The 15,277-nt window shown below is 41.9% G+C and overlaps 1 protein-coding gene across 1 annotated transcript in view; it reads left to right on the top strand.

Moving 5' to 3' along the window:
* The first annotated feature begins 2,290 nt into the window (after positions 1-2,290).
* NET1 (neuroepithelial cell transforming 1) overlaps positions 2,291-15,277 on the top strand; it is a 53,222-nt gene continuing 40,235 nt past the window's right edge. The window contains exon 1 of the mRNA XM_060159394.1: positions 2,291-2,516. Within this exon, the coding sequence (XP_060015377.1) occupies positions 2,389-2,516 (128 nt within the window). The 5' untranslated portion in view covers positions 2,291-2,388. The remainder of the gene's footprint in view (positions 2,517-15,277) is intronic.

Consider the following 15,277-nt stretch of genomic DNA (forward strand, 5'->3'; position numbering starts at 1 on the left):
ATAGTAATTACAAATGGAGTATGACCTTTGAAAATTGTGAATCACTATATAGCACACCTGTAACATATAATATTGTATAGCGACTCTACGTCAATTAAAAAAAGAAATAAAAAACCGAGAGTGAAAGGAAAGTGGATCATAAGAGGTGGTCCCCAAACAGAATTATTGTAAGTAACTGTATTAATTATTGTCCTCAAAGAGCTAGACTCAAGAGAGGACAAAATAGAGGTTCCTGCCCTTCACCCAGCCTCACATTTATGAGCTCAGCAACGGTGACCTGGGTCTGAAGTTCCCAGAAACTCTGAAAGCATTACTAAAAACGAAGCCACTGGTTTCTACAGAAAAACCAGCACACTCAGTCTAAAGCAAATGTAAAAACTAAAGGAAGGAGAGGATCTTGCCTCAGTGCTTCCGTTAAAGGCAGTGAACCACTACAAATCAACAAAGCTTGTCCTAAAAGCAGCAGAATTATAGATGAATAGATGAGATTCAGAGCAGATTCAAATCTGATCCAAACACAGATATTTAAAGAAACAAATGCCTCTTTAAAAATTTCTTCTCTTGTGTCAGGAATCTATGAAGAATTGTTTGGTGGGGGAAAAGAGAGACACACATGATGAAAAAAATTTGCTACAACTGTTGACAGCAACACTGTCAGCAACATAGAAGCCACTTACCATGTTGATCTGCAGGTGCCCCACTGCCCAGTGGTACTGACAGGAGGAGCCGCCCAGGTAAGCTTTATCAAAGGGCAGGAAGTGACTCTACCTGAGGGCTGAGACACTTAAAGCAGCACAGCCTCTTTTCAGTTTTTCACTTCTCTGGTGTCAGAGGAGCTGTGATGGGCCTACCTGAACACCCTGTGATAAAGTCTGTGCCCAACTACCGATGAATTCTCTAAAGCTTATCCAAATCTGCTTGCGACGTATACCTAGGTTGAAAATAACAAATGTCTTTAAGAAAGAATCCTCCTCTTGTATTAAGAATGTATGAGGGGCTTCCCTGGTGGCGCAGTGGTTGAGAGTCCGCCTGCCGATGCAGGGGACACGGGTTCGTGCCCCGGTCCGGGAAGATCCCACATGCCGCGGAGCGGCTGGGTCCGTGAGCCATGGCCGCTGAGCCTGCGCGTCCGGAGCCTGTTCTCCACAACGGGAGAGGCCACAACAGTGAGAGGCCCGTGTATCGCAAAAAAAAAAAGACAGAATTAACAGGAGAAAAGCAAACAGATTTTTACATGTACAGAGGATCCTCCATAGGAAAATAAAAACCCAAAGAAGGAGCAAAACCTTAGTGCTTATGTACGAGGTTGGACAATGAGAGGGAATTGTGGAAGAGTAAGTAAAATACACGGGGAGACCAAAGGAAGATAAGAGTTATTTAAACAATTTCTGTTTGTAGAGAATTCTGTCTCTGACTCCCCCCATCCTCCTGATATGGGGAGGGCCGCTATCACAGGGGAGATTTATCTCCTGCTTTCATGAAGAAGGGGGGAGGTCAGAAGGCCCTTTTTGCACCTGGTGTTCTTCAAGTGCCTGCAGCTAAAAATAATCCTCCTTCCAAAGCAGCATGTTTAAGGTGGCATATATTGCTACCCTTCAATGTATATACAATTTTATTTCTTAGGATAGATTCCCAGAAAGGGAATCAGAGTGTGAAAGGGGAGGTGATTTTTAAAGCCTTAGACATAAAGAAAGCAGTATTTTAAACCAAAGAATGTGCTATTTAACAATTTTCTTTTTTATTTGAGAAGGTCCTTTACGTGCTGTAGTGCCTTCTTATAATTAGAGGATGAAGGCACTTGGACTCTTCTGCTCTGGAGACAGGAGGTCTCATAATCAGATTTACTGGTTTCCTAGAGAGAGCCCTGAGAACACATTTTTCCAATACCTTTGGTGACCGGGGATTTATCTCACATGAATAATACAGCGTGTGCAAACCTCATTTTACTTTCAACCTCTCCCCACATGCTAAGAAAGTTCTAAAATGCTTCCAATTTGCCTTGGCTTGTGGTGAAAGTCCTAATGAACTGTGAACTACTAATCGGGTCTTGGGGATTTAGGAATGGAGTCAGAACTAAATCCCAGGTCACGCGTTTTCAGCAGGGTGACCCCCTCGGCTACCCTCCCCTTCTAGCTTCTATGAAGTTAAGCGCCTGGAGGTAGGAGGAGAGGGGCGGGACTCCACGTTTCCTAGCAACCGCACGCCGTCCCCTGATTGGCTGGTCGCCGCGCGGCCGCCATTTTCAAACCCCGGAAGATGGCGATGGCGGCGGCGGCGGTGGCGGCGCCCTCCTGACAGGAACCCTTCTCCGGGCCGAAGCGGCCGGGCGCCGTGCGGCTCCCAGCGGGCCTCCCGGGCACCCGGCCACCGCGCCGCCCCCTTCACGCCATGGAGCCCGAGCTGGCGGCCCAGGAGCAGAGCCGGCCGCGGAGGCGAAGCCGCCGGGCCTCGGGACTCAGCGCGGGCGGCGCCGCAGAGCCTTCGGCCGACACCCCCGGGCCGGGGCCAGATGGCAGGTGAGCGCTGGGGGCGGCGGCGCCTGGGGACCCCTAGCGTTGGGTCCGAGGTTGGGGAGGGGGTGGGAGGAGGGGAGGGGCAGGGGAGGGCCGGGCTGCCTACTCTCCTCCCCCTTCTCCCCCCTCCCTCTTCTCCCCCCCTTTCCTTCTCCTCCCCCTTCTTTTCCTTCCTTCTCCTCTTCCCCCTCCTCTCACCCTCCTACCCCTCTTCCTATCATTTTCTCCCTGGTCCTTTATTTCCTTTTCCCACTCCTCTCCTTCCTACCTCTCTCCTTCCCCCTCCCTCCAGTCTCCTTCCCCACCTCCCTCAGGGGGCCTTGGAGATCGTCTAAACATCCATCAGGTTTCGGGCCGGAATTGGGAAGGTTCCTAAATGCCCCCGGGGAACTGCTGGGTCGGGGGACGGGAATCATCCCTGGAGCCAGAGGACTTCTACCAGACAGCAAACTTTTAGCCTAAAAACGAGCATTAATATGAAAAGTTTTGCCGAGGTCAGAGTCTCTCCTTTGGAGCCTTGGCCACGTCGGTGCTCAGCGCAGCTCACGGCCCCAGCCTCCTGGGTAAAGAGAGCAAAGAGGATGGTCGCCGACTTTTTAGCTGTTGACACATTTCACATTCTGTCCCGTGTGTCTACAAAGGAAGGACACTAGCCGAGGGTTTCAGAGGCTGTGTCTGCAAGAGGAGAGGGTGAAAAAGTGGTAAAGGCGTGGCTTTCCCCTCACGGTTTTGCAGGGGGTGGGTTTCCAGTGACTGGCGGTTGAACCTTACATCCCTGAAGTTGTGTCCTCATCTGTCAACTGGGATTATAATAGTACCCACTTCCTGTAAGTTGTGAAATTCAGTGAAGTCATGTGTGTAACCCCATACACAGAGAGCTCTCAACAAATGTTAACTGTTATTTGTTGATTTTTATCTATAATTCCACCTCTGCTCCATCTTTTCAGAAGCACTGTGGTCCACTTCACATTATTACTTGAGATAAACTACAGTTCCTTACATAATTTACATTCCAGTCATGCCTGCATGTGCCAATCCCTTTTTTTTTAAATTTATTTAATTAATTTATTTTTGGCTGCATTGGGTCTTGGTTGCTGCGTGCAGGCTTTCTCTAGTTGCAGCGAGCAGGGGTTACTCTTCATTGAGGTGCACGGACCTCTCACTGTGGTGGCTTCTCTTCGTGCGGAGCATGGGCCCTAGAGCGCGTAGCCTTCACTAGTTGCGGTGCATGGGCTCAGTAGTTGTGGCTCAGAGGCTCTAGAGCACAGGCTCAGTAGTTGTGGCACACAGGCTCTAGAGCACAGGCTCAGTAGTTGTGGCACACAGGCTTAGTTGCTCCGCGGCATGTGGGATCTTCCCGGACCGGGGATCGAACCTGTGTCCCCTGCACTGACAGACAGATTCCTAGCCACGGCACCACCAGGGAGGTCCGCCAATCCCTTTTTGAGAGAAAGGAAAACACCTTACTTTCATGGACAAGGCATTTATAAACTCATTGTAAGTTATCATGCAGAGAGAACAGTATCTTTCATTAGATACTGATTTTTATTTTGAAGTTTACGGTAACCCTTGCCTGAAACTTTTATACTGATTACAGCCTAGTTTAAGAAGAAGTGAAAGAGCAGAGAGAGAGATGTCATCATCTCTGAGACTGAGAAATAGGAGAATCGGGAAAGAATCGGGAAAGCCTAGTTAAGGGAAAATGAACATAGAATTTCAAAAACATCAAGTGGGGCAGTGTTAAATTCATTGCACCTACCTAGTGCCAGACATTGTTGTAGATACTGGGAATTCTGGTGAACAGATGAACTCCCTGCTCTCCTGAAGCTTAAAGTCTGCTTGGGGAGGAAAGACAATAATGAAATAAATAATAAAATATCAGGTGGTCATTGCTGTGAAGAGGCATACTAAGGCGGATAGAGATAAGGAGAGGGTCATGTTGCTGTTTTTAAAACATCACAAGAAAAAGCCTCTCTGATGATAGCGATGATGTTTAAGCAGAGATCTGAAGAAATTAAGGAACAAAGCCATGTGAATATTTGGGGAGAAAGGCAGTAAGTGCAAGTAGAATCTATATGGTATGTTCAAGGACTGCAGAGAAGCCAGGGTCACTAGAGTGGAGTGAAACAAAGGGCAGAAAGGTAGATGATGAGGTCGGAGAGATAGCTAGGGCCAGATCGGGTAGTATATGGTTGACTGCCAAAAGGACTTTAAATTTGAATCCGTGGTTGGGAAGCAGTAGGAAATTATGTGATCTGGCTTTTAAGAGGATCACTTTGTTACGTGGCAAGGATAGAATCCGAGAGACCAACTAAGAGGCCATTGCAGTTGAAACATCCGAGTGGTAGATGTGGAAAATATTCATATTTGGGATGTGTTTTGAAAGTAGAGCTGACGGGATTTGCAGATGGATTAAATGTGGAGTTAAGAGAAATAGAGGAATGAAGAATGATTCCAAGGTTTTTGGTCTGAGCACCAGAAGAATGGGTTTCCATGTTCCTACAAAGGAAAGACCTGGGGAGTTGGCCTTGGGATATGTTATAAGACTCTTATTAAGGAGTTCATCACACCAGTTTCTTTTTTCCTTTTCTCTTTTTCTGCTTTTTTCTCTTTTTTTTAAAAAAAATGCTTTATTGAAGTGTAACAGTCGAATGAAAGAGGGCATGAATCATAAATGTTTTTGGCTCAGTGAAATTTCATAAAGTGAATGCATCTGTGTAACCAGGTATAAATCGGGGGGTTGTCAGCAAGCAGACTTGAAATCACAGCATTGCGAAGTCATCTAGATAGTGGGTCTGAATAAAGAAGAGATTGGGGGGGCGTCCCTGGTGGCACAGTGGTTAAGAATCCATCTGCCAGTGCAGGGGACACGGGTTCGAGCCCTGGTCCGGGAAGATCCCACATGCCGCGGAGCAACTAAGTCCGTGCACTACAATTACTAAGCCTGTGCTCTAGAGCCAGCGTGCCACAACTACTGAAGCCCGCGCGCCTAGAGCCCGTGCTCCGCAACAAGAGAAGCCACCGCAATGAGAAGCCCACGCACTGCAAGGCAGAGTAGCCCCTGGTCACCGCAACTAGAGAAAGCCCGTGCACAGCAATGAAGACCCAACGTGGCCAAAAATAAATTAATAAATAAATTTATTTTTAAAAAATGAAGAGATTGGGGACTTAACCCTGAGGCACTCCCCACATTTAAAGGTCGGGGTAATGAGGATGCTCAGAGGAACAGCTGGTGAGGTAAGAAAGAGCCAAGTGAGCTCAGGATCCAGGACGCCAAATGTAAGAAAGGATTTTGAGAAAGGACATGGGAAACTATGTCAAATGTGACTTATAAGGAAGGACTGGAAAGTTTAGTTAGATAAGGAATGAAAAGACCATTAAATCTGCTAATGAGAAGAGCATATTGACCTCGGATAGTTTCCATGAAACAGTTAAAATATTGAATTTAGAATGTTTGTAGTGGGTTGAGAAGAGAATGCGGTGTGATTTGTTCCGGAAATATGTGAGCGTTAGACACTAGGAGTATGGAGATGGAAAAAACTGTCCTTATTCTGGAAGAACTTATAATGATATAGGGAAGAAAGTTAATAATTATAATAGTGTATGACAACAGTTACTATAGCTGTATATATATGATGCCATAGATGCAAATAAAAGGAGAACTTACCCTGACTGGAGAGGACAGGAAATGATTCCCTGTAGTAATCCCTGAGTCTTGGAGGACCAGTTTAGACCGTAGGTGTAAATGGGTGACATCATATGGGGGAAGGATGTTAAATGTTAAAAGGCCCTTAAGCAAATGAGCATGATGAGTTCTAGGTATCATAACTAGTTCACTGTGGCTTGACGCTAGTTGTGTAGGAGAGACGACTCAGACCCAGAGGAGGTAGTGATGAGAGATTATGCTGAAGAAGTAAGAGTCGCATCATGAAGGGACCTTGTATGCCATGACAGTAAATCTTAGGAAAACTATTCCCTAAAAAGTGCTCATATACATAAAATTTCGGATTTGTGGACCCTTGCAGCCCAACTATGGATACCAAGTTAAAAATCCCCAAGTGAAGATGATGAATTGGTGGGAACTCTATCTGCAGTAGCCTAGATGAGTGTTTGAATCTGATGGCTGGCAATGAGATAGGAGGACTTGACACGCTAAGTGTGGGTTCCACTTTGAAGAACTCTCACTGCAACTGGAGAGCAAGGAAGAATAATGGAAGCAACGCAAGCTTGTGGGGTAGAATCTTAAGAAGGGGTAAACTTGATATGGGGTGGGGGCTGTGGGGAATAAGCAAGTACAGGGAGAGGTTGAAGAGACAAGAGAGAAAAGATGATGAAACAAGTGACCAGCAAGGCAGAAAAGGATGGAATCCAAATTAAGGGTAGAGAATCTAGCCTGGCTAAGAGCTAGGTAAGTTTGGGGGATGGGGTATGTTGTAAGCAGGAATTTGAGGGCTTTCCCACCAGGGTTCTATTTTTTGTGTGAGGTTGGAAATGGTGTCAGCTGAGAAAAGGGTGGTGGCAAAGGCAGCATGAGGAGAGTAATGAAGTTAGAAGAACCTTGGAGGGAGAGGATGTAAGATCATCTACAAGAACATGTGAAGTTTGACAAGATAGTGTCAGTTAATAGTGGGGCAAGACAACTGTTTAAGCATAACATCAGATCCAGAAATCGTAATGAAAAAGATTGATGTATATGACAATGTAAATATTATAACTTTTTCTAGACAAACTCACTATACACTGATTTGAAAGACAAAAAACATACAGGATGGGCTTCCCTGGTGATGCAGTGGTTGAGAGTCCACCTGCCCATGCAGGGTTCGTGCCCCAGTCTGGGAAGATCCCACATGCCGTGGAGCGGCTGGTCCCGTGAGCCATGGCCGCTGAGCGTCTGGAGCCTGTGCTCCGCAACGGGAGAGGCCACAACAGTGAGAGGCCCGTGTAGCACAAAAAAAAAAAAAAAACAAAAAAAAACAGGAAAATATCACCTTTTTTAAAAACATTGTTCACATACTATAGTTTCACCCATTTGAGGTGTATAATTCATTGTTGTCCTATAGATTCACAGACGTGTGCAACCATCACCAGGCGATTTTAGAACATTTTCTTCACCTCAGAATGAAAACCCATACCCTTTAGTTATTCACCCCCCTCCCCAACACTCCTTTCTTGCTTTACCCCAACCTCTAATCTACTGTCTGTCTCTATGAATTTCCCTCTTCTGGACATTTCACATGAATAGAATCATGTGGCCATTTTTAGTGAGTCATCCTTTGCCCATTTTTAAAATTGGGTTATTTATATTTTTTATTATTAAGATATAAGAACTCTTTATTCTGGATACACGTCCCTTACCAGATACATTGTTTGCAGGTAGATATGTTCTCCTATTCTGTGGGTTGTCTTTTTTTTTTTTAATTGAAGTATAGTTGATTTACAAGTTGTGTTAGTTTCTGGTGTACAGCAAAGTGATTCAGTTATACATATATATTCTTTTTCAGATTCTTTTCCATTATTGTTTATTGCAAAATATTGAATGTAGAGCCATGTTCTGCTCCTCCTCCAGCAGCAGCCATGGCGGCAGCTCGGGCATTGTGGCGAGGGGGACGGTGCCGGGCAGACCCTCCCTAGAGGTCTCCCTCCTCTGCCTCCTCCTGTCACCGCTCTGCTGCTCCATTATTTCTTCAAATATTTTTTTCTGCTCCTTTCTCTCCTTTCCTTCTGGTACTCTCACTGCATGTATATTGGAGCGAAATCTGATAGATAAAACAACATTTTAATAAGGTGTATATTTAAACCAAGCAATTATAGGGATTTATCTTAAGAAAGCAGTTGCATAGCATATGTAGATGTATGTACAAGGAAGTATATCACAACACATTTTTATAATAAGTTTAGAAAAAACGAGAAAATTAAATACATTATACTTTTATACAATGAAATATCATTAGCTATAATAGTTTTTAAAATCTCTTTTCATAATTCAGATGGAGTTTATTTGGTATATTGTATACAGTATATTTGGTTTTTAGTTTCTTTTTTGTTGTTTTTGGTACATTTCCTCTGTGTATCTGTGCAGGTTTTCTCTAGGGCAGCAGTTCTATAAGTTTGACATCACTGATAATCTAGCTTAACAGAGGAGGGCTGGATTCTTATATCGCCTTGTATATAATGTGTTGCAATGTATAAAGTTGAAGTATATAAAGAATGAAGTATATTAGTAGATAAAGAAAATCTGCCCTGACATAGATTTTCAGTTCAGTAAGGCATGGGTACTTTAATAGGCTTTTCAGGTAATTGAGGATATTCTTTTATAATATACCAGAGCTTGACAAGTGGTAGTTTCTTAACAGGTGGCTGGAATTTAGAATCTGAAACCATAGCAATGAACTTTTCATTCTCTGTTACATTAAAATCCATTGGTCTGTTAAAACTTTGAATAGATCTATTTTACCCATCCTTGATTTTGTGACATTATGCATTTGTCATTTGGAAAATATTGGCACAGGGAGTTAAGCAAATCTTCTAAAGGTTGATACATACTGTTACATGCTATCAGAAAATCACAATTATTAATAGTACCACCAATCTCATATGAAAGCTTTTAAGTATTGGGAGGATGCCATGCTCATAGTGATGGGTACAATTTTCAAAAAATTCTAATTTTCATTTGAAAGCTCAAATTTTTATCATTGGCAGCAGCAATACTTCATTATAGATAAATGTCCGCAAAATACTCAAGTCCAAATGACAGTTTATCTGTTAGTCATTCTCTCAAGTAAAAATATTGTTCTCTGCAAAGCTAATTTGGTTCACAACCTGATAGATCACACAATTGCTTTTCCTCAAGACAACCTTATTACACTGGCCATTTTCCCTTATTCAGAAGGGATATTCTCCTGGAATTTGTATCGTTACACTTGATTCATTTATATTTAATATCTAATTCTTATTCTTTGTCTCTGACTGCTTTTAAGAGTAGAGAAACAGGGATATGACCCAGTGTACAAGTGGAAGGCTTGGCCTTAAATAATAGAGCTTATCCACTATAACAAGAGAGAAGAAAAGGTCTATGGTTGGTAGACTGGACAGTGTAAATATGTAGGATATAATATAATAAGGTGCAGAGTCAAAGCTGTTAGGTGGGGGTGGGGAAGGAGTATTGGAAGAGTAAAGAGAGAAAGGTTTGAAATAGTTATTTCAGAGGGTAGGCGAGGAAATGACAAGGGAAATCTAATAGCGTTGCTGAGCAGAACTGAGGATCACTTGAAATTTGTGGTCAGGAATTCATAGTGAAACTAGGCAGCGTGTGTGTGTGTGTGTGTGTGTGTGTGTGTGTGTGTGTACGTACATGTGTACACACATTTGCGTGTAAATAAATTTTTTTGAACATAATGTGTGTGATGACTACTACAGGATATGGCAGGGGCAAGATAATTAGGGAGAAAAGAGTGGAGACGTCTGGAATCCACTGGGGTGTAAGCTTTCTGTGCAGCTGCCTCTTATGTGGCAGGCCTCTCGCTCCTTTTTCCTCTTCCGTCCCTCTCTTTTTGATTTTTTTTGTTTTTTAAAAATTTTATTTATTTATTATTTTTTTTCATTTAATTAATTAATTAGCACAGGGTCTTTGTTGCGGCAGGTGGGCTCCTTAGTTGTGGCATTCATGTGGGATCTAGTTCCCTGACCAGGGATCTAACCCAGGCCCCCTGCATTGGGAGCGTGGAGTCTTAACCCCTGCGCCACCGTCCCTCTCTTTTTGTTCTGGGTAGTAATAGGCCAGGGTCTTGTCCTCAGGCAGCCCTGGGCCCCACCACGCAGCCCATAGCTCAGAAGGCGGCTTGCTTTTCTGGCCCAGTTTTCCTGACACTGTGTTTGTTCTAGCCCCAGCTTTGACTCAGCTAATTATTTTCTCTGGGAATGTACACTCTTTGAGACTGTGACCCACAGCCAAATAAAACATTAGTGTTTAAAGAGTTTAGGCTTTACAGTCAGGCTCCTTGGGTTCAAACTCTTGCTCTTGAGGACTTAATCTCTTTTAAGTCTCACTTCATAGTGTCTAGCTCATTATTAGTATCTATCTCATAAGGCTGTGATTAATCTCTTTAAATCTCACTTCATATAGTATCTGTCTCATAAGGTTGTGAAAATTATGGTAGGTAATTCAAGTAAAACATTAGAATAGTACCTAGACACAGCAAATACTCCAGAAATCTTGTGTCATTATTTTCGTTTTCTGCAGGAAGCACTAGAGCTATAACTTACTTACCCTCTATCAAGGAATATTTAGCAATTACCTCTGTTGTCAGTTTTTGTAGAGGTGGTACAGTATAGTTGGTAACAGCACAATGCTAGATCTTTGACTTTTGTTTTCCTAGTGAAACTGATGAATTTGTAGAATGGACATCCAGGGTTAAAGGTATATTCTTAAGCCAAGCTAGCTGTTCTGTTAACTTAGAGCTGAGGATTCCTGTTGCCTTTAAGGGAATTTAACTTTTTGGATGGACTATTTTTCAGAACATTTAAAAAACTAAATTAGGGCATATAAACACAAACTGAGCCAATCCTTGATAATCCCGGATTGTCATTATTATTACTATTTATATTACTAGTTGCTGAAAATAAAAGGATGCCCCCACCTAGCTCCTAAGGCTGTTTCCTCCCACATTGAAATGACTGTACTTTTTAACAGTTTTATTGAGATATAATTTACATGTCATAACATTCACCCATTGTAAGTGTGCAGTTCAGTGATTATTAGTAAATTTATAGACACAGTTCACTGTTAGAACATTCATCATCCCAAATACTCCCTCAAGTTTGTTTGCAGTTTGTCCTTGCTCCTACCCCCAGACCTAGGCAGCCACTAATCTGCTTTCCATGTCTATAAATGTCTATTTCTGGACATCTCTTATAAATAGAATTATACAATATATAATCTTTTGCATTTGCATGTTTTGCAGTTTGTCCATATTATGACATGTATCAGTATTTCATTCCATTTTACTGCTAAATAGTATTCCATTATATGAAATGAATATTCCACATTTTGTTACTCCATTTACCAGTTGCTGGAGATTTGAATTGTTTCCAGTTTTCGCTATTATGGATAATGCTGCTGTGACCATTTACATACAAGTCTTTGTGTGGACATATGTTTTCATTTCTCTTGGGTAGATTCCTAGAACTGGAATTGCTGAGTCATATGGTAAGCTTATGTTTAACCTTTTAAGGAATTGCCAAACTGTTTTCCAAAGGCTACTAGATTTTTAACGAAGTAGCTTTTAGATATTTTTCTCTTCCCTCACTATTACTTGCTGCTGGCATTATCCCCTGTACCCTGTCTCCTGAATCTGATGCTGTGGGCAAGGCAACCTGATAAGTATATTAGAAATTCGTAACGCAAAGGCATTGAATGATAGTCTTGAGTATTAGTGTAGGATGTTGTGATGTCTGGAATGTGTGTGCATGCTGGTTTCTAGATGTTTAGCTGTGTTCTGGACTAGAGATGTTCCAAGATGTATCTGTTACTTGGGACTCTCAGATACAGGTGAGAAAACCCCAGTGTGGTAGAGGAGATAGTCTACATGATTATCAGCTCCACCAGGCTCTTTCCGAAGTGGAGAGGAGACAATCCCTTAAGATGCTAAGCAGTCAAAGCAGTAGGAGATGTCTGCTTCCTCAGATATTAAGCCCAGATAAGTGAATTTTGTCATTGTTTGTCTAATTTGCAAAGCACTTGAGACACTGAGTAGTTCAGCACCCTAAATACCAACAAATGTTATCTATAAAGAATAGTTTACACCATTCATTCTATAAGATTGATGCATTCATGGTACCTTTGGCATTTACAGATTACATTTTTAATTTAGCTATCTGTGAGTTACGTATAGTTGTTTGTAATCAGGCTGAGAAATGTGTTTGAGTTGCACCCAACAGCTGCATATCAGTAATACTGTGTTCTTGTTTTCACATAGGAAGTAATTTTTCTTAACAGATCTGGAGGCATCCAAAAACTTTTCAGTTATACTTTGTCATATTTCAAATGCCCCTATGCCTCAAGTCTTCTTTTTTGCTAATTTCAGTGACCTACTCTGCTATACTCCTATCATTAGCCCTTCTATTTAGCTTGCTTTTTAAAAAAACATTACTTTGCTAACTCATTTTGGTTATTTTCATTGTAAAACCTTAAATACCTATCTTATTATAAGCCAGTATCTTTATATTTTTGTGGTTTATTTTCCTTTTTAATTAGAATAGTCACTTATATTGTCTGGTACACTTTATGAAAATGTTGCCATTTATAAATCTGCCATCATAAATCCAATTCAGCTCTTAATTACCTGCCATGATAGAGGAGGACAGTGACACAAGTCATAATCTCTGAAAATACAATTCGGTTTAAGAATGAAATAACAGGATGATTTTCTTTTGAACATCAACTTTGCCATTTTAATTACGCTTTGTTTAGACTAAATTTAGTTTAGTGTAAAAATAATAGTTTGAAAACACACCAAGTGATACAAAAGGAAATGTGTTAGAGGCCAAGGAATAATCACAATGGGGTTAGTAGGAAACACAATTAATATACCAAGCTAGTTCCTTTAGGTATTAGTTTATTTTATGCTTTAAATGTTATAATTATTTGGATATATGAAAAAAGGGATTGGACAAAAATTCTTGAAAAGATGAAGAACTGTCACTTCTTATTTCAGCCTTTGAGCTCCCTTTTAAATGGACTGTACTGGGTATCTTCTAGAAAGGCCATTTTTAATGTTTTATGAAATCAAAAATTTTTCCCACAAGGATTTAAAATAGCTGTATTACATTTTGAGTCTGACCCCTGTGAAAAAATGATTATATATCTTTCCAAGATTTTTGAAAGCCGGCACTGACTCACATGCTTTCAGGGCACAATTTGTTTTTTGGGTTCCTGTTTTACATGAGTTTTCAAAATAAATAGGTACTTGTTACTGAAATAGGAAAAAATAGCATTACTGTAAAGCTGATTACAACTGGTGCTGGAAAGAATCTTGCCATCCAATTGGAAATACTTTTCCAGTTTGTTGACCTGTTTAAAATTCCGAACAGCTAATTCTTTCCAGCTTTCAAACATCAGATTCATTCTGAGGTCAGTATGGACAATTCTAGGGAATAAAGAAATGAATAGCTTTGGTTTTGTGTTCTCCTTAATACTTGTCTTATATCCAAAAGGAAGTGTTTATTGACTGTTTTAAGTGCCACTATGATTACTACTTTGTAATGAATATTTGTATTACATTAAAGATAATCTGGGAAATCATAATTGTTGCTTCTCAACCCAGTCCCTACTGGGGCTCTTTTTAACTGTGTAGTATATGATAGCACTTACCTAGAGGAGTGTTTTTAAAAAGTGTGCTCTGTGGACTCATAAGGTATGAAGGTCCTGTTTTCCCTGTAATCTTTTGGCATTTGCTTATAATATTATTGATATTACCTATGTATACTATAATACCATATCCATGTATTCTTTATTTTTTTTTGATTTGTTTATTTTTATTTTTGGCTGCGTTGGGTCTTCGTTGCTGTGTGCGGGCTCTTCTCTAGTTGCAGCGGGCGGGGGCTACTCTGCGTTGTAGTGCGCGGGCTTCTCATTGCGGTGGCTTCTCGTTGCGGAGCACGGGCTCTAGGCACGCAGGCTTCAGTAGTTGTGGCACGCGGGCTCTAGAGCGCAGGCTCAGTAGTTGTGGCACACAGGCTTAGTTGCTCCGCGGCATGTGGTATCTTCCCGGACCAGGGCTCGAATCCGTGTCCCCTGCATTGGCAGGCGGATTCTCAGCTACTGCGCCACCAGGGAAGCCCCCCATGTATTCTTTAGTCATGTGAATTATAATTTATTGCTGATGTCTTAGTGTTTTATCAAAAATCATGCTATTTTCTTCATTGTTGCTTGACTTTTCTGCAATGGCAAGAAATCATCAGTTCCTTAGGTTATTCTGCTCCACTAAAGAGGCCCTCAAAAATTTTTTTGAGCTCCAAATAATTATTTAGGAAATGTTTGCTTTAAATATCTTAAGATCTGGGGGCTTCCCTGGTGGTGCAGGGGTTGAGAGTCCGTCTGCCGATGCAGGGGACACGGGTTCGTGCCCTGGTCTGGGAAGATCCCACATGCCGCGGAGCGGCTGGGCCCGTGAGCCATGGCTGCTGAGCCTGCATGTCCGGAGCCTGTGCTCCGCAACGGGAGAGGCCACAACAGTGAGAGGCCCACGTACCGCAAAAAAAAAAAAAAAAAAACTTAAGATCTTTGTGCAACTGTTTCTAATTATTATTAGTGTCATCCTGTTTCGCTATGTCAGGAACCTTAATAGTAACTGAACAGGCCTAGGGAGGAAAAGAATTCTCCATCCAGTTATGCCATTGAGCCCTCTCTCTGGTCTGCTTTTCCTCTCTAACCTTGCTGCTGCCCCTCTGCCCCTTACCATCTGTTGTAAGCAATATTGGAACTGCCTCTTAACTTGTCTTCCTGACCAGTGCGGCCTTCTTCCAATCCAGCCTTCTTCTTTCTTAGAACTCAATTGCTGACAGTTGCTGTACATATTCAAGATCAAGTCCATACTCTTTAAGGATTGTATGTGAGGCCTTTTATCATGATCTAGCCCTTTTTTATTTCTTTTGATACTCAAACATAAGGAACTACTTGCAGTTTCCTGAATATAATTCAGTTCACTCCCCCTTAACATGTACTATTCCCTTTCCCCACAGAGCCTTCCTGGCTCTTGTATGCTTTG

The sequence above is a fragment of the Lagenorhynchus albirostris genome, chromosome 1 (assembly GCF_949774975.1).
Source record: "Lagenorhynchus albirostris chromosome 1, mLagAlb1.1, whole genome shotgun sequence".
In the NCBI taxonomy this organism is placed as follows: domain Eukaryota; kingdom Metazoa; phylum Chordata; class Mammalia; order Artiodactyla; family Delphinidae; genus Lagenorhynchus; species Lagenorhynchus albirostris.